This window comes from Anas acuta, chromosome 12, assembly GCF_963932015.1.
Source record: "Anas acuta chromosome 12, bAnaAcu1.1, whole genome shotgun sequence".
NCBI classification, from domain to species: Eukaryota; Metazoa; Chordata; class Aves; order Anseriformes; family Anatidae; genus Anas; species Anas acuta.
This window is the reverse complement of record NC_088990.1, coordinates 2,682,699-2,702,216: the sequence shown is the minus strand read 5'-3', so window position 1 is coordinate 2,702,216 and position 19,518 is coordinate 2,682,699. Positions and strand designations below refer to the sequence as shown.

Below are 19,518 nucleotides of genomic sequence, written 5' to 3'. Positions count from 1 at the left end.
TTCTGACTAAAGAACCCTCCTCTTCCTCGATCCTGCTTTCATCAGCTCCTGTGAAGAAAATTCCCAACAGCTGTCTAGATGACGGGGATTGGTCTGCAGACAGAAGAAAGTGACTACTAATAGGAGGGCTCAAATCAAAAACTGCAACAGACAAAAATAAAACCTTATGATCAACTCAGTCAACCCCATTCCTCAACAAAAGGTGTTCTGAAGGTTTCACAAAGGAAAATTTTGCACTGCAATAGAAATTCAGCTGACATACATGTATATATTAAAAAGGGAGTCTATGTATTCTATGCAGCATATTTCATATCTAGGTACAGCCAGTATCTTGTAAGTAATATTTTACGTATAAAGCAGCTTAAATCAGTAGTAAGTTATATTTGCTTTCCTGTCCCTGTTAAGAGATCGTGGTATTCAGGGCAAGAACGGAAATGTCATTATTTCTGATGCTCGATAGCACGTTATACATCACAGAAGCTTCTGTTTCTCCAACATACAGGAATACAAGTCTGTATTTGATTAACATAAAAAGACCCTTACCAGAAAGTGAGTAATCTGTATTAGTCATCCTCATGGCTGGAGTATAAGATACACTTGGCATGTCATGGCCCTTCTCCTTCTGTTTCCGTCGATACCACACAAACAGTGCCAGCAAGACCATAATAATTAGAAGGAGAATAATAATTCCAATGATTGCTCCCACTGAGTGCCTCTCTGATCCAAGAGCAGGGCTAATTTTAGTATAGGGGTTTAATTCTTCCATCATGAGAGCCGCTGTTAAAAGTAATTCATAATACATTGTAAATTGAATTGCACATTTCATTTTTGAGATACTATTCTTTTAAAGCAAGTAGATCATTGTTAAAAAAAAAAAAAAGAGGGAGGAGGAGAGAGAGAGATTTAACAAATAGAATTTCACTGTACCTTGATCACATCTGATTCCTTTGAAGCCTGGACTGCAGTAGCAAGTACCTGTGACATGGTCACATGTAGCATTATTCATGCACTCACACAGTTGTTTGCAACCATAACCAAATGTTCCTGGTGAGCACTCTGGGAAGCCAAAGAAAAAGATTGGAAAGAATCCTGATATTTTTCAGGAGAGGGTGAAATCCTTGACATGGAGAAGCCAGCAGAAGAGTCTCCCTTGTTTAACTTGCATAACACTCTACTGTTAGATTTCTGTTTTTAAGCAGGAGATAACTGTATTTAGTGTACAATTTGAGGCACTACTCATTGAGCTGGAACATTCTTTCTGGAAAAGTCACATAAGACTTCACAGTGATGAAACTTAAAATATGTACACACTTTAAAAGCCTTGATATATACTAAAGGCATACAGAATTTAACAGGGCATGATTTCAGAAGCTGTAGAAAACATTTTGAAAGAGCAAAACATTCTCCACCATTTCTGTACATTGTTTTCACGAGGGGACTGCAAAAAGAAGTTTAACGTACCTTTATATGAACAAAATAGACTTTTACCAAACAAATCCTACATACTTTCATATTTATTCCCACTAGTGCTAGAGGATTAATATAGCATTGGAGATGGAATTACAGAACTGAGCATCTGAATGGTTTGAGTTGTTCCACTTTTGTATTAGGATTCCTACCACAGAAGGAATTTATATTCTGCCTTTATATTTCTATCAAAGACAAAATGATTGAATGTCCAACTGAGAAATTTATTCATACAATTACTATGATGGGCTATTACAATAAATCTGTAGGCAGCTTACTAAATTTCTTGAGGCAATGTTCAATATCAAATTGAAAGAAACAACTTCTGTCAAATCCTACTTATTTTTATAAAGAAATTATTGAACGCATGCACACTTGCTATGATTCTTAAAAATATGTTGCTTGTTTTAAGATGTGACTTCTTTTGTGTCACCACAAATGTTTTGCACAGCGTGACAACACCTCCCCAGTGCGAGTCTCTAAGTAACTTACATCAGGCAAATGTTGATATTAAATAATGAGTGTTAGCCTGCATCTTTATAATGATTTGCAGTACATATTAGAGGTGTATCTCTTTCTTCCATATGCAGGTCCTTATATTATGAAAAACAAAATTACTTTAATTAATGCACATTCTGATGTTAACCTGTAACTTACTTAAGGTTACAGGTCCTACTTAAGGATGCAGGCCTCTGCGTTTAGGCATTTCATCATGCTGGATGTGACTGCCCATCCAGCAGGATTCTGAGGACGAAGGAGTCTTAATGCGAAGATACTTTTAGATTAAGTAGCAGAAAAGCAAATAAATGAATACATTAGTAGTTTGGATAGAAAATAAAACCTCAGGATTCGTACAAAGGTTATAGATTATAAATGTGGTTTCTTGTATAAAACCGTCTACTACGATAGAGTTCTGATATGAAACTTTTTACTTTCCTTTTTTATTAACGGTTGCAGTAGAGGAGCACACAAATTCACAAATTCACAGTAAATTGGCCACTTACAGAATTACAGTGGTGCCATATGTAATCCCCACATGAGCATGCAAATTTGGTCCTGAGACACATACTTGGATGAATGTAAGTATTTGTAAATGGAAAACATGTTCCCAAATTTAGTTATATGTACTAATGCATGCATAAAGTCCTGTGAAGTAAGCTTTAGTGAAAAAGCTTTAAGGCAGGCTTTTCACTTGCAAAGCTAGCAGGGATGTATTAACCCACTGCCAAAGATAAATAAATAAATAAATCTGTGGAATTAATGCAATGGTAAGGTGAGATGGATTTTACCCTGTATTTAGAATCCAAGTAAGTGTGTGAGAATTTACTTTTGATTTACTATACTGGACAAACAAGTAATTATTCAACTACAGCACATACAGTTTCCACTACCCTAAGTCTTTGTTCTTAAAAGAAGCTATTTGGCACAGCATGCTAAACATGCCAGCAAGACATTGACAACAATTGCAGTAAGATATGCAAGCACCCTTGCAAGGTAATTGAAGTTCATTGTTAAACGCTTGCTTGCTACTCAAGTTAAATGTAATCCCTCCAAAAATGACAAACAACTTTTGTTTCCTTGACCCGTTTTCATTGTAAAGACGAATCTTAATTTGGTCCGTATCTATAGCATAACAGCTTTGGCAAGAAAACTCCAGTATTCCTCAGAAGTCTGAGAGTAGAAGGATGTTTTTTGAACTGTCTTCCTCCACGCCAAAGGAAACCTAAAGCTGTTGCTCTCAACAGCATTAATGAGGCATGATACAGTTTGTGGTTTTCCATTAATAAAGTACCAGAGGTTTGGGAAGGCTATATCCAATGTGTGCAGTGACTCGCTTTTATCTCACCTAACTTTAGGGTGGGAATGGAAAGGCCTAATTTGTAGTGGATTCACCTTTTTCCATTACACTTAAACAACGTGGCTGGCCTTCCAGAGATGCCTTCTTCTCCCTGTGGATTATGCAAGGTGCCTGGGGTTGCGGTCTTACTGACACCCTCAGTTCATAGCCTCAGTTCGTTTCTGCAATGAATTCTGACCCCCCCAACCCTCCCCGCTGAGGAATGGAAAAGGAAGTCATGCAGGAACTTACTTTGCTCACACTGTTTGCCTGTAAATCCAGTCCTGCACGTGCACTGGCCGGTGATGTGGTCACAGTCTGCTCCGTTCTGACACTGACAGACATTGGCACAGTTTTTTCCATAAAAAGCAGTTGGGCAACCTGGCAGGAATCAGAATAAGGAAAGTAATAAGCTGAAACACAAACCCAGATGTGTTAACAGCACAAAATAGGTAGGCCTATAAATCTAAGGATTTTCAGCCTCTGTATATCTGAAGACATTTATTTGATGATCTAAATGCAGAGCTACCATGGCAGCCAATTTTCTCACAGTAGTGTTTCTTGTATCTTACAGAACTGCCTCTTAAGCCTTGCAGATGAACGAAAACCTGATCCATGTACACAAACTACATTTTCAAGGAGTGAAAGAAGATGGCTAGACAGAAATTCTCTAAAAGGCCAGAGATCAATTAATTACTTGCAAGTGAAAGGGCCTTCTCAGAAGGCTCTCCAGAATCTGATCTCCTCTTTCGTACAGTGCTGATAATTTTGCTTTGGTAGGATGAGAAATCTCAAACACTTTCCTAAAGCAGACAACGTATATTGGGGCTTTAACAAGCAGGGGCAAGGAATGTACAAGTTCTGACACTGAGTCAATAATCTAAATGATTGGTTTCTCTTTTACAGAGTGCCAAAGGTATAAAAAAAAAAACAAAAACAAAAACAAAACAACTTGAAAAGCTTCAGGACATTTTCCTCAGGGTGACACAAAGTTATTCGCAAGTACGAAGCAGGTGGTTTAACAGCCAAGACTGCAATACTTGGAAGAGACACGAGGTAGCAGCACATACTTTGACAGATTCCCTGACAAAATAGCGTCTCTGAAAGGCTTACGCTGAGTGCAGTAGAGCCCCGTCCAACCATGAGTACATCTACACTCTCCATCGTAAGGGCTGCACATTGCTCCGTTGTGGCAGTTGCATGAATGAAAGCAATCAGGGCCCCAAAAACCTGTGGGACAAGCTATGAAAATAAAAAACGTTTGTCAGCTGACAAAAAAACAATGATACTACATGAGTGCTGTGGAGGAACCGCAATAAAGAGAGAACCTGTGAGACACCAGCAAAGGCAGAACTTCGCACTGAGGAGCTTGGCATCGCTGCAGCAGTGATTCCCTGACCAGGCCTGGTTCTCCCAAGCCAACAACTGCTTTGCAAACCCAGGTTGGAAACCTGCACTGTCCAACCCTGGCACAAGTGATTTCTTCTCCATGTAGGTCAGGTGGCAGCATGTGGGCACTGAGAACCACTGAAATGGTGATGCTCAAGGTTACATTATGCTAAGTGCTCTGGCAACTCTCCCTGCCTTACTGGTGCTATCTGTGAAGACAATTTAGACAGGGTTTTAAGATATGGAGGTAATTTAATTTTCTTTTTGATATTCAGGAATTCTTGCATAATAAAGCACAGCTATTCGTGGTTTACTTTTGCTATGCAATCAACTGCTAAAATTACCACATTCGTTTGAAGCGTAGAGCACTACTCAAATTATGTAAAAATGTAAAGAAAACTTCTTTCAGTATGAATTCCCATCCACAAAATCAAATTGCTTTTGTTGATGGGGATAATATTAAATTAAAATCTCCAGGTCTATTATGTATTTCTACAAGTACAATATTAATACATTTTCAGAAGTTATTTTAAGCCTCCCTCCAAAAATGAATGCTGTAAGTTACAGTTATTAGTGCCAGACTAAAAGATCCAAAATGATGATAACCCTTCAATATAACAACTATATTTTTGCTTTAAAAAGCACTTTCCATTGCTTCCTATTAAAGACATGAATTAATAAGGCATGGTTCCCAGGAAACCTGAAAGTACAGAAACCATGCCTATTTCCATGTATGCCATTGGCTCCAATTCTGACGATAAATGCAAGTTTCTGGCATATGACAGACATATCTAAAGCCAGAATGAATAGCAAAAAACCTGCCATGACGTAAATCAAACAAAAGGTCACTGAACTCACACAATGTAAAGCTGAACGGGATTTGGCCTAAAGTATTCATGTTATAAGCAACCAGAAATATTTTTAAAAAGCCTTTGTAAGTCAGAGCTGCAGGGTCTTTTAATGCCTCCAGAACTGGCTCTGGAGCTGGAGCTAAAATTATCTCCTTTGTGGCTCCATCTCTCGGTCATCCCAGGTTAACTGGTGCGGAGGGAGATGGGACCGAAATAGCTCCGTGCCGGACTGCAGTACAACAGGCCAGGTGGCTGCAGGAGCCTGGTGTGAGGCCAGCTTCATGTTGGGAGATTTATACTTTTTTTTACAAGAAGGTAACTGTGGAAACAGGCATGTTCCTGCTTTATTCGTCCAAAATACCAAGCAGCTATCACCATTTCCTCTTGCCTTCTAAACTGGCAGTTGTTGCTACTCAACTGGGCTGCCTCACTTGGTAAGAAAATCTCATCTATTTTCAAGGTTAACAGAAACTAACAGTCATTTCCCAATTACATGGCTAAATATAATGAGGAATCTGTGCAGCTTTCTGTCTTTTTTTTTTCTTTTTTTTGAGTGACAGCAATATTCTGCCTGTGGAAGACACACAATAAAAGCAAAATTACAGCCGTCTGTTTTTATCCGATTCCCACTTTATCACTTGAAGTTTAATATATTTTACTCTGGAATGCTGTCTAATATGCTAGTTGTATCCTGAATATGAAGTAACAGTTCTGAATGATAGGATATTGCTTCCCTCTGTGATCTATCTTCAATTAAGGGATGCTCTCAGGAAATGACACTTTGGGATCAGCAAATGCCAATCTTCTACCTGGGCAATTTTTGAGAAGAAATCCTCCATCCCTCCAAGCTCACATTGACTTTTACAATTAAATTACATTTAATAGAAATATTTCAGCTGCCTAATTTCTCAATTCTATGGGCTCGGTACATGAAAACATTTACAGGTTAATAATTTCTAATGTAATAGCTGAAAGAAAATGATTTCAAAAAATAAATAAAAGGGAATTCAGCTAGAAATTAAAAGGGAGCATGGAGCTTTCTTTTCTGATAAGAGCTTGTGACCTCCCTTTCCTGTAATAGAAGCTAGTAACGGCTTCTGCAAATTCCAACTGCATAAACTAAGCCAAAGCTAACTTAGATTAATTAAAAGAAATAAGCTATAAAGAGAGTAAGGCACTGGCTGCTGTAATACTTCAGGGATTTTCCTAGAATCTGCCTTTAACTTTCAGAAAACGCTAAACAGGAAAACATGTTATTTTAAAGCGGAGGTGGAAAATTAACACTTTGCTTACTCTGAGAGCAGTCCTTCCCTATCCAGCCTGGAAAACACTGGCATGATCCATCAATAGGATTGCACGTCCCGTTCTCAGTGCACTGGCAGACCTCATCACAGTTCTTCCCATATTTTCCACTGGGACAGACTGGAAATATAAGGCAGTTCACTGAAAGCTCTTCATAATGAATATTTGGAAGTCACAGGACTTAACATTTAGCAATTAGAGAGAAAAATAATTATGACATTTTTCTTTGCTGATGACAAATGGGCAATTTTTTTCTAGAAATACGGAACAGGCAGAAGAAAGCATTCAAGTCCATTGTGTTTGCTTACTTCCCAAGCATAAAAACATGAAAAAGTCATCTTGAAACACATTTTTCTGCTGGAAAATGAATCTAATACAGTTAGAGGCATCTATCTACCCCTTCACCTTGCTGTCGTATGCGTTCAGTTATGTTGCAAAAGAATGTTTAATGGATTATATATTTTTGCCTGAGAGTTGTTAAACTTGTGCTGTATTTTTACAAAAGTAGGGTCTATTCTTGCTGGCCCACCTGGCTTGTTCTTGAAGTTGGAAGAAAGGAAACTGAGATATTTTTTTTCCAGAATCATCTTGTAGCGCCTAAGCACAGTGACATAAAACTAATAGGTATATCTTCAGCCTCACACCAAATGACTGGAAATCTTTAAGTTTAAAGTTGATGGAAAGCTCTGCTCGGTAATGAATGAAATGTGTAATTCCTGTGCTCCTATTGGCTGTGTTCCCTGACAAAAACAAATATATTTTCAAAACAAGATAAAATACACAGTCCATCTTTGGAAAGAATGTAACAAATGGAACTGGACTTGTATCCTGGTAAATAATAGTGATGTCAAAAAAGTGATTAAGGTACTTCCCTGAATTATGCAACTGGTTTACCACTTCAGTCCTCTCACTTTCTCATGTGCAGTCTCTGCAGGTGACCTCGATCTATCCTGACTGTGAATCAGCCAGAGATTGAAATCCTGAGCTGTGATTCATTTGCTTTTATACAATATGCCATCTTCTACTCTTACTATGGCAGAAACCTGAGAATGGTGCAGAAAACAATAGTGTATAGTCTAGCTGCAGACTTATCTGTAGGAGTGGATAAAGCTGGCTTTCAAATTATGTGCTAAACAGAATAGTTCTCTACCTGAAAAGAGATAAAACTAAACACATTATACGACACAATGAAAAGAACAATATATGGACACAAAGAGAAAGAAGGAAAGAAACGGCTTCATATCACGGAAAGAGCAAAAACTAAAATGATATGTCAGCCCAGGTTTTCATATATGCTAGCACCATTATTCACTTCCAGTGCTCTATACAGAGCAGTTCAGTGCAATATTTTTATTGCATCTTTAAGATGGAGATAGATAACATCACTTAAATGAAGCCTGGATTTTTTATCTGTACAAAAAATAGTTCTCAAAAGACTTACTTAAAACAGGAGCTGATTTACCCTGCAATGTGGAATACTAACAAATTAGGAAAAGATTTGTGGTCCAAACACTGATTCTGACAAAGGCAACAGGTCATATTTTATAAAAGAAATGCTTCAGTCTGGCACAGTGAGAGCTAGCAGAGGGGTTCCTACCATGTGAGCACCTCTTGTCTTAGTGAAAGAGTATGATGCCCTCCAGGATGTCAGCATGGAAGGATTACAAAACCTATCCTGCCAAAATGGTTATTCTCTTGTAAAGCTGTGAGATCCGCATACAAGCGCTTCTCAAAATGCTTCAAACGTTTTAAACAAAGCTGTAAGGTAAGGACTAATACTGCCTTCTTCAGGAACAACCTGATTGTACAATGCAGGCAGCGATGTTAATTAGCTATAAAAGCTCTGAAGTGGGACTCTGAAAGTCTCTGTGGGACGTCAGGTGTGTTGCAGCAGCAATAACATGTTATTATCAATCCATCTTGCTACATGATTGGGAAAGATATTCATAAAACAGCTGCTTAGTTTTGTGCTGCTTAGAATCCTTAGTACAGCCATGTCAACTTGTACAATTTTGGAGGTTACACTGCTCCTTGCATGCATGTGCTGCTGCTGATGGGAGAACATTCCTGCTGCCAGAAAAAGAGACAGCACAAGGAGATGAAAATTCAAAAGTGAAATCTTTGTTTCACGTTTTTCTAATGGAAAACATTAATTAGCATTTTTCTTTCTCCAAAATAAAGTTACATGCTAACTCATTATGACAAACTGCAACACAAATTGATTTTAATTAGGACATGAATATTTTAAAATTAATTTGCTGGATAGATCAACATTTCAAAGTAAAACCAGAAGTGCTGAACATCTGAGCAAAAATAAAATAGAATTTTCTTAAGAGGATAATTAGTCCTGCTTACGCTTTGAAATCTGGCTAACTTTTCACATAAAATGGACAAATTCACTGAAATATGTTCATTTTAATAAATTAATTGGTATAATGTTTAGTTGACTACATAGCATAGGGAAAAGGAAACATGGTTACATTTAATCTGTTTAATGATTTTGCATAAGTACTGTCTGCAATTTCTAACTTACTGAAAAGCAGGTCATTAAAAAATGTCAGTTCAATTTTTACAAGGATGGTGACTTTACAAGGGCAGTAGCCATTAAGAATAATCTCTTTTAAATTTGTGTGTAGAAAATACCCCCAGTGGTATGCGATAACTCAGACTCTGCAGAATACTGTAATGATTTTGCAAGCATGTTTAGGGTGACTGAAAATGGAACTTGTGGTTAAAAGTGGACTAACTTTCAAAGGTGCAGAAAAAGGTACAGTGAGGCATGTTGGGGAGAGCTGGAGCTACTTTTAACCCATGAGAATGAACTCTTTCACTGCCTCATTGCCAATTTTTCTGTTTCTTACACTTGTGTTTGGATGCATGTGATTTCTGCTGTTCCCAGAGTCGGGTCCTAGGTGGTGTACATTAGGTTGTATGCATTAACTTGGTGTTTGGTCTTCTGTAACTGAACTGTCCTCCGCCTTAACTAATACCTACTGCTCCTGCTGAAAAACAGTGTGTGAAGGTGTCATCGACATTTAGGATATGATAGGCTTAGCGAAAAGGAAAATGAAACCATTGGATGGCTGATATATTTACAGCAGGTGTCTCATTCTGTATTCATTTCAACACAGAGCAGCAGACCTGTTTTATTTATGAAAGCAGGAGCACATCACATTTACAAAAGGGTGACTAAGTACCTATTTGCATTTTGCCTCTGAAGTAAAGAATTCTTGTGATCTAAACTGCTGAAACAAGGGGAAAAAATGCAGAAACGTTGTGATTAGTCTTACTGCAGTCACAGCCACGGAAACCTGGGCAAGATGGTGGCATTTGGGGATCCTGGGCTCAGTACCTTGGTTGCAGAGTGCGCCAAAGAATCCTGGCAAACAGTCACAGTGTCCTGACACGTGGTGACAGGGACCGCTGCTGTGCACACACTGAGGGCATGGCTGGCTGCAGTGGTGTCCATGGAAGCCAGGGGGACAAACTGAAGACAGAACAAAATAAACCATCACAGGTTTGCAGAAGGTTTCACATTGCTGAGAGCTTTAGAATTCTCTCTCTGTCTTAATCCCAAACCAATAAATTTTCTGCTTTCTAAAGTCACATAGTGGCATGAACAGAAGAAATTATGAAGCCAGTTAGACTATCCCATCTCTAATAAAGTGTGATCTCTGAGTAAAACTGTTCAAACATTCACGCCATCCTACATCGTGTAAGTGCTTGGCTATTCTGTAACACAGATGAGCTCTCACAGCACCCTCTCGCTCTCAAGACACTAATTCGAGTCTCTCTAGCCCTCTCCAGCTAAACTTTGACAAAACATGTGAGTTTAAGACATTTGATGCCTCATATCCCACTGGCAGATATGGTTAATACCTGATAACATCTTCCAAAGCTTTTGAGATAGGCAGGAAGAGAAGCATTCACACACATAGACAACAGAAATTCAGAATACCATTTCCTTAGCAAATTAAGCTAAGAAATCAAAGAAGGAACATCAGGAAACTCTACGTTTTTCTTCTAAGCAACTATGTCAAAAGCTGATTTCTAAGCACATTAGATGCAATACCTGTGTTCAATTAGGACCTTCAGTTTATACATGCCATTGCAGGAGCAGCATCCGTCAGTGATGAACAGAATCTAAAAATGGTAATTATGGCAACAGCATACAAGATCACCTAATTTGCATCAGTAATCACACTGGATAGCTTAGAAAACTTGCCATGAGCTGTGTGCTTAATTTTGTTTAAAACTTGGATTGAAATTATTATAGAAGTTGTCCATAAGGTATGTCCATAAGGGCCAAGATTAGGGCCCAGTATCTCTTATAAACAGGTATTGTAGCTTCTAAGCATACGTAGAATGAAAAAAAAATCCACTGTCCAAACATTCAGTGCTACAGATAAGCACAAAAAAATGTGAAATTGCAGTAAGTAACAGTAAAAATGCCTTTATATGTTTTTGGTTTTACTCCTGTGATTCTCTATTACCCAGTTCTGCCTCAGTGGTTACTATATCATGTCTGTTCTATTTCTTCACTGAATGACAATTTTTCTCTGGGTCGGTATGTTCACAGTGGGTGTCAGGTTTTTACACTACTGCAGATTTCCAGCTGGAACTTGGCTGACAGGTTAGTTGATGATGCACTTGCTATAAAACAACCTGGATCATTCCTGGAGACGTTTTTGCAGGTCTAAGAGCAGTAAACCATCCTGGTGTCTCATGTAATCCTGATTACACAGACAGAACAAGCTGGAGGGGTGTCATCTTCAGTACTGCCCTTTATGGGCTGAGTTCTGCTTCTAAATCAGTTTCCAAGAGGGAAACGGGAATGATTCTGAGAGTAAAATTAGCAATCTAAAGCTACCTTCGCCTACAGAGATGTCCTCTTCACGAGGTAGTCTTGAGTCTAAATGCAGCAGACAAGGTGGGAACAAGCTGAATTCCCTGGCTGTATCTTCACAGATGGGCATTTCGGCAATGCAGAGAGCAGAAGCATCCAGAGAACCCCTCTGCTGTCACCCCAGAGGGAAGGAGAATTTCTCTTCATTAAGTTCTTAGCAAATGTCCTCTGGGAACAGCCTGATTACTGGAGTTGCAAGCTGGGGACATGGTTTGTCTCTTGTAGACTACATGCCATGAGCTGATAAAACTAAGCTGTTTTTTTCATCTCAGAAAGGCCAGAAACTATTAACTTCTGGAGGTTTTGTACTCTTAGGGTTTCAAATTTGTAAAACAATTTCTTCCACAATTCCCAGAAGCTCTGAGCACCACATTTCAGCCTTGGAGAGAGGTTTTACCGCTATACAGATATGCTGAAGCACCTGGAAATTGGGGTTTATAATGGAAATGCTTATAGGCCATTAACTACAGCAGTGCTAGAGGTCAGCATAATAATGGCTTTAAATAAAAACTGTCAGCTACAAATTATTTTTAGAGATGAGTGTGTGCTAGTGTCAAGTGTAACTGGTGAAATCAGTAGGGATATATGAACTGGGCATGGAGAATGTCTTACAGGAAGAACAAGGGCTGCTGCAAAAAAGAAAGACAAATTCATTTCTTGTTTGCATAGGAAGAAGGTTGCATTGGTTTGGATCAGTGAATAAGGGTCCCTCAGGGGCAAATGCAGCTTCCCAGATAAAGCAAATGAGAGGATTTTTATCTCCTTGACACATTTTAATATGTAGCAGCAGAGCATCAGACGGGAGCTATTTCAGGCTGCTGTGTTCCTTTTTCTGGCATATAAGAAAACATTGCCTTGTTATTTTGATAGCCAATACTCATCTCCTTGTCATCATGTGATGGGCCAGAGCTGACTCTACTTAGCAGGTATCCTACAGTTTACTGTGACACAACTGTAAACCAGATCTTGCACAAATCTTGCCAAGTTTGGTATGCAAAATTGTTGCTCCTTCTTTGAGGTCACCTGTGACCTCTGAGTACTGTGGAAGGCCAAAAGAAACAGAAGGCAACACTCTGAACAGCAGAGCCTTGACTTCTTGGTTGAGAAGATGTTTTTTGGCTTTTACCCTGAGCAAGTCATGAGCTAAAGCAGCTCAGAAACCTGTGGCTCTGTATCTCCAGTGCCACAAAAACAGCGTTATCTATCTGCTTTGCATCCTCCAACACATCTATGGAAAATCTTACTTCTCTGGCACAAGGGTCCTCTGTATCCGGGTGCACAGTCACAGGTGCCGTCCTCTGGGGAGCAGGATCCCCCGTTCTCACAGTTACAGGAGATGGAGCAGTTTGGTCCCCAGCGGCCCTGGCTGCAGATATTGTCACAGTGGATGCCTAGAGAACAGAAAGGTGCACATTAGGTTTCACACAGCTTACTCTGCTCATAGATCAAAGAAATGTATGGGTGGATTGACACCTCACAGTACATCACAGAGCAAACAAGGGAATCTGAAAAAGAAATAGCTATTCTTTTATCTGCTTATTAAAGTGAAAATTAAGAAAATGCTAAAGAAGTGAATTCTGTAGGTGTCAGTGGGCCCCTGTGCAGTCCTTAGCACCATTTCATGAAGCTCTGCATGTCATCCAAGAGATGAAGGTCAGGAATTGCTTTAAAGTCGCAAAGGATCTCAAATAACTGGCCTGGAAATATGCAGTTGATTGAAATCTGATTACTTTGTTGTGAACTGGAAGACTGGGAAAAAAAAAATCAGGGCTCTGAAAAAAAAAAAGTCTAGTATTTGGATTCTTGAACTTGTACAAATTCAGCTCTACGTTGTGCCTTGCTCACTTCCTGGCTTACGGCACAGGGCTCTGGGTTATTGTGCACATGCTCCACATCCACCCAGGGCTCTGAGTTCTGTGTTAATGAACCGAATTCTGATCTAGCAAGCGGCCATATGTGGCCATAGGCTGATCATCTGCATGTTAAATGGAGACTGAGACCTGCCAATCCAGCTCCCAGGGATTCCCAGGGTTGTTGTTTGGTATTTGTTATTATGAAAGGCAAAGCTTGGAAACACGGGAAGAAACACACAGCCAGAAAGCTTAATGTGAGGCTTCTGGCATTGTGTCAACTGGTTTTGTTTTAACTGGTGACTTTTAAAAACAAGCCCGTGCCATGGCTTGTCACGTATAAAGGCAAGCTGAGGATTTGATCCTGCACACCACTACTTCTTCAAGAGATTCTAACTCCACTGGGATAAGGCAGCACCAATATCTGCAATTAGCAGAGCTATTTGCATGATCAAGGGCTCCTTGGATTGAAAAAGGTTTGCAGGATCACGAGCTAAGAGAGACATTAAGCACTGCCAGCTGCAGGGAGTGGCATTAGCGGGAGCACACTGAGATGCTGATAACAACAGAAAAAAAGAATCACAGGCTGGCTGGAAAATTTTCCTAACAACATTACCACACAGGGTGCCTTACAACTGCTCCACCAAGATTTGATGGCATACGCTTGCCCTAGCTAGACTTGCAACATGGAGATGTTCTTTATCATCCATGCACATGTCCCCACTGCATAATGGGATAAATGCAGACAAGGGCTCGAAGAGCCCCAGCCAGAGGCTGGATTAGTGCATTGCCAAGGAGAAATACAATCCCAAGTAATTTCCTACACCTCTGATAACTTCATCTGGACGCTACAGGTAATGGACTGTATTTCTGAAGCTGTGATCTGTACGGTCACCAAACTTTGAGGATTATTAAATCAGCTAGAAGTCATTATAAACACACTTACAGTGCAGTTTCAAGTTGGTTTTATAAATCTCTGAAGCTAATACAGTAAGAAATACTGCAGAGCTAAAATTTCCCTTTTCTGAAGATTAATCACACAATTATGATGTCCCTTCCTAGAAAATCTTAACCAAGCCTGGCAAAAGTACAGTTTGAAATGGGATTTTTAGTGATACACATTCATAGCTTTATTTATAAAGAGGCCTGGTCTGTACTGTAAAACTTAATAAAAAACACATTAAAATACAGTAAAAACATAATACAAGCTCAATCACTTAATATTTAAATACGTCTGAACTAAAAGGGGGCAAAAAGAGACAAAGAATATCTGTAGAAGTAAAATCAAGAAAAACAGTAATTTCATTACAGCCCTCCTTACTCCCCTTTGAAATCAAATCTATCCTTGGATTGCTTTAGCAGTCAACACTTTGCCTGCACACCTATGCAATAAATCTACTGTACTCTGTAATTAAAAAGTAATACAATAAATGGTAAATAAATAAATGCATTTCATTTATGCATATGTATATGATCATTTATAGTTTTTCAAGTCTCACCAGAAGCTCCCAGAAATTAAATTCTGACACAAATGCAGAAAAATGTGTATCTTTTCCTCCTGACTACAGAATTGAAAATACAGTTCTTATTGTGAATGGGCTATTTATAAATGGAGACAATTAAACAGCATTATTTCTTGTCTCTTTCAGCAAAGTTTGGGGAAGAATGACATTGACTTCCTTCTCTTGAAAGGTAGCTGAATTAGAATGCCACGACTGTTCTTTGCAGCAGCAAAGTCCTTCCTTTCGTAATGAATAATGAGGGATGTCTTCCCGCTCCTAACGAAGGCAATGAGTCATTGTGAAGCCGATTGTTGTAATGAAATGTAAAGGGGGAAAACGGAAACCTTCTAGAAGACACTGATACCTGCTACAGCACTTATTTATTTATTATTTTTCAGAAGACAACTGAGAAGGTGCCGCAGTCAATTTTTATTACTTTCTATTACTCCAGTTCTCATGGAAGACTTCATTTTTTGGAGGCTCCTTCTCACATTGAATTGCAAATGTAAATGAGAAGTTAAAATTGCATCTGGACATGCACGTCTTATGGAATTGTGCTAAAAAAAAGCACCTTAATTTTACAATTCCCTAACTTGACAGCGTATGAAGGGGGAGTCCATCCCTCCCAGCTACTTTACAATCGGAGTCAGTGAAGCAGAAAGCCTCCTTAATGTAAAACTTTAACCTTTGCTTAGGAACTTGCTGATGAACATTTCTGATAAGCAATTAGTTTTCAATTTCCAGAAATATAAAAAAAAAGCTGAAGTTGACACATCTCAGTATCATCTCATGTTATAACTATGGATTCCTAACTCATGAACAAATTCTTTGTTTGACAAGCATGATGTAGAAATTAGAAAGACAACTACCAGAAGAATAAGTCCTTGAAGCTGCAGGAAGCAGTTCTATACATAAACTCTATTGCCTAGATACCAAGAAATCATCTTACTGCCTGAGGCTGTAGTTCACAATTGCAGATACTAGCATGAAATTACACTTCCAAGACCTCCTTAAACAATGTTCTGGGAGTGAAATGTAAGTGAAATTCACATAACTTACAAAAATTATAGTTATGCACTGAACATGGGCAGAGGACATCATGCAGTAAGCCAGAGCCAAGGTAAGACCGGAATCTGCTATGTCTTTTAATCCAGCCTGTGAAACAGGAACCCCAAAATCTCCATGTCCCAGGGTGGATTTGGGGTATTGCAAGCACTGGCTGCTCCCAAGTAGGATTTCCTCTGCCATCCTTTTGACTGTTCTGTACCCAGAATTCACTCCCACCTCCATACCTTCTTCCTTTGCATGCACAATGGGCAGGGAAAGCTAAAAAGTGCCTGAATTGCTGTTGTGTGTGCTGTGAAAAACATGACCTTTACCCACCAGAGCAATCACGACTGCACTCTTTTAAGGAACAACTACGTAGAGAGCTGTTCCAAGCTGCTTCCCCTTACGGGCTCATTCAGGATAGTTTACTACCAAGAGGTAAAGCAGATGCTCTCTGGGACATCAGGATTATTTTGCAGATCTTTGGTGCAGACCTTCCAGGGGAGAAGCAGGTGGGTTGAGCAGTGATCTTCCAACTCAAAGTGGCTGGAGGTGTCTGTGTCCCGTGACTTGACGTGATAAAAATTTGTGCCTGGCTTACATGGAACAGTACAAATGTTCACCAGAAGAAGTGTGGTTCTTTGTATTCAAATACACAAGCAGGACTGTGAAAGCTTCACCTAGCCTCCACACAGCCAGCATGCAGAGGAGCAAGAAAAAGAAAAAGAAAAAGAAAAAGGAAAAAAAAGCTGACAGCTATACAGCGAGGATATAAGGCATCTGTAGACGAGCTGCTTCACATACTGCTTCCATTAATAATCTTAAATAGCTTCAATGAAAGTTTGTCAAAGTAATGCAGATTTAGTGCTGTCTGTAACTATATCACACTGAAGGACTTTGGAGGGTGAAATTCCGGAAAGCCAGATAGAAGCAGAATTCCCTTTCTTCTCTCTCCAGTTTATTTGTGCAATTGCACGCAGGCTTGGGGATTATGTCTCCAGCTCTTAATAAAGTCTGCCATTGTTTGTCTGCTTTGTCTCTAGATAGTTGGAAACTAATACTCTAAACACAATAGAAGAGCAAAAATGGAAGGAACAAATGAGAACTTGTGGCCTATTTTTGACCAGTGCTATCCCTTGACAGTAGCCTCTGCAGCAGGGCCTTCGTGTTGCCCAGCATCTAATTATTTTCCAGGGATGCGGGAATTTGATAAATTATAGGATGTTGGTCCCATCCCCCCCACGTACTTTAATTTTGTATCTACTAGTGTACAACTGTAATTATTTCTCTGAATAAGAACTTCAGCTTTTTTTTTTTTCCTCAATAATCACAATCTAAAGACAGATGCAACATCAATTAGCAATGACAGGAATGATTTCAGCAGACATTTGAATCCAACACAAACATTGTGCTCTCCTCCACCTGTCTTTCAACATGACATGAAGTCATAATAAACTCTTATCTCTGGCATTTGAATAGCTCTGGAAAGAACTGCTTTTTATGCACAAACAGGCATTGGATTTAGGCAGGCAATGCTGTGGAAGCCTCAAGTTTGGTGAGTCACGCTTGGCATTGATCTGGAATGCCTGGTAGCTTTTGTCTCTGGCACCACTAACTCTTAACGGAGGTTTGACTGCCTGTTGACACAGCACACGGCGGCACAACCAAAACAGCAGCAACACAGCTTCAATAGCAGAAAGTAGCCTCACGATTATCGCTGCGATTGTAATGGCAAGGCCATTTCAGAGAGGCAGTCGCTGAAAGCAGGGCAGTAAGCACTTGATCGTACTGGAAGAGGTCTGGGAATGCATCTCTGAATGGGATCTCAAGAGCTGACTGCTCCTTCACGCAACGCAGACCCTCCCCTCTCCATTGTGCAGGTCAGTGCCACCCACAGAGACCCCTTTGGTGGCTGTGCCACCTCTTGCATACGAGCCCTGCAGGGTCCCAGGCACACGGCTGTCATTCCAGAGCCAGAATCCACTGAGGTACCCTGCAAGTCTCACCTTGGCCTCCTAATTTGTGCCTTTATTTCTGATGCTGATTTCTATATTCATGTGTTCACCTTTTGTTTAACCTCATTCTCTTCTCTTTCCCCAGTACTCTTATTGCTGTTACGTTTATGTTTCATCTATAAATTCCATTTAAATCAGCTTTGTATTTGAGATTAGATCAGCATGCTTTCATAAGTGAATCCTTTGCTGCTTCAGTCTATAAAAAGTAAAGGAAAATTCAATAAGGACGTAAGAAATAAATGTCTGATTAGCTTTGGATCAGCTGTTCAGAAGGTGTTATGATAGCGTATGTACAAGAGTTCATAAAGAATCCTTGATGCTCTTCTATCATTTTTTTTGCGTTGTGATATATATTCCTACCTGAGGCAAACCCCACAGCACGATTCATGACAACTCAGCTTTAAGGATGCTGAAGAACTAGAAAATCTGTTTGGGGACGGTAGCAGATAGAAGAAAACATAAAGGGATCTCCCATAAAATTAAATGGAAACATTAAGAATTGATGGCTGCTCATCCAGTCTGCAAACAAGCTATTTTTGTTTTTATATAGTGAAACTATTCAACAGAGATAACAGCAGCAACATCATCTATGAACTTTTGTGGTGTTCTTAAAATGCTTTTCTAACTGTAAATTTTTTATTTTTATTTTTTCAGATTGAAGCTGTGGAGCCCTTATTTACCTTGCTAAGCATTGTTCACTGGTGAGCTTCAGTGGGGCAACTCCTGTGTGCAACAGCCCATCAGTCTAAATGAAAGCTCGACAATCTGGTCCTAAATAATGAAGAATAAGCCTTTCCCTGCAGTCAGTGAAATATTCTAAATTGTCTCTTTTCTCATCATTGCATAGGCGATTTATGCACCCATTAATGTAAGTGTTTTTCTGAAAGTAATATACTTACAGCCTAATGCACCTCTGTGGAGCACTAATCCTACCCCTATTTTTAATTATCTAGAGAAAACTCCAGATATGAATCATCCAACTCTGGGAATTTATGCAATAAAAGCTTTTGAGGCAAGAGACCTACCTCGCAAAAAATTGAGTAAGTCAAAATGTTTGCTAAAATTAAGGATCATCTGGTTCCCTTTGCTACAGGATATTCCCCAGGGTGTACTACTGCAGGAGGAAAAGTTGCTGCTAACAAAGGGTAGATCCTGGAGGAAACAGTACCAACAGGAGTCAGGCCCTACTCAGTCTTCCTTCATCTTTAGGATGCTTCCTTCCTATTAATTCTCAAACTCTGGACATGATTTCAGGCCAGGAAGGAACAGGAACCTGGGCAAGATCCAAGCAGACCATCAGCAGGTAAAAAGGAGAGAGGAATCTGTAAGTGGGAAAAAATTTATTGTTTTCC

The 19,518-nt window shown here is 39.5% G+C and overlaps 1 protein-coding gene across 6 annotated transcripts in view; it reads right to left on the bottom strand.

Annotated features, from left to right (window-relative positions):
* The window catches only part of MEGF11 (multiple EGF like domains 11), a 280,329-nt gene that overhangs the window by 24,353 nt on the left and 236,458 nt on the right, over positions 1 to 19,518 (bottom strand). For all 6 annotated transcript variants that reach the window (XM_068696388.1, XM_068696389.1, XM_068696391.1 and 3 more), the window contains 7 exons: positions 12,997 to 13,143; positions 10,199 to 10,333; positions 6,838 to 6,966; positions 4,418 to 4,546; positions 3,557 to 3,685; positions 928 to 1,056; positions 544 to 777 (listed from right to left, as the gene is read on the bottom strand). In XM_068696388.1, the coding sequence (XP_068552489.1) occupies positions 544 to 777; positions 928 to 1,056; positions 3,557 to 3,685; positions 4,418 to 4,546; positions 6,838 to 6,966; positions 10,199 to 10,333; positions 12,997 to 13,143 (1,032 nt within the window). The remainder of the gene's footprint in view (positions 1 to 543; positions 778 to 927; positions 1,057 to 3,556; positions 3,686 to 4,417; positions 4,547 to 6,837; positions 6,967 to 10,198; positions 10,334 to 12,996; positions 13,144 to 19,518) is intronic.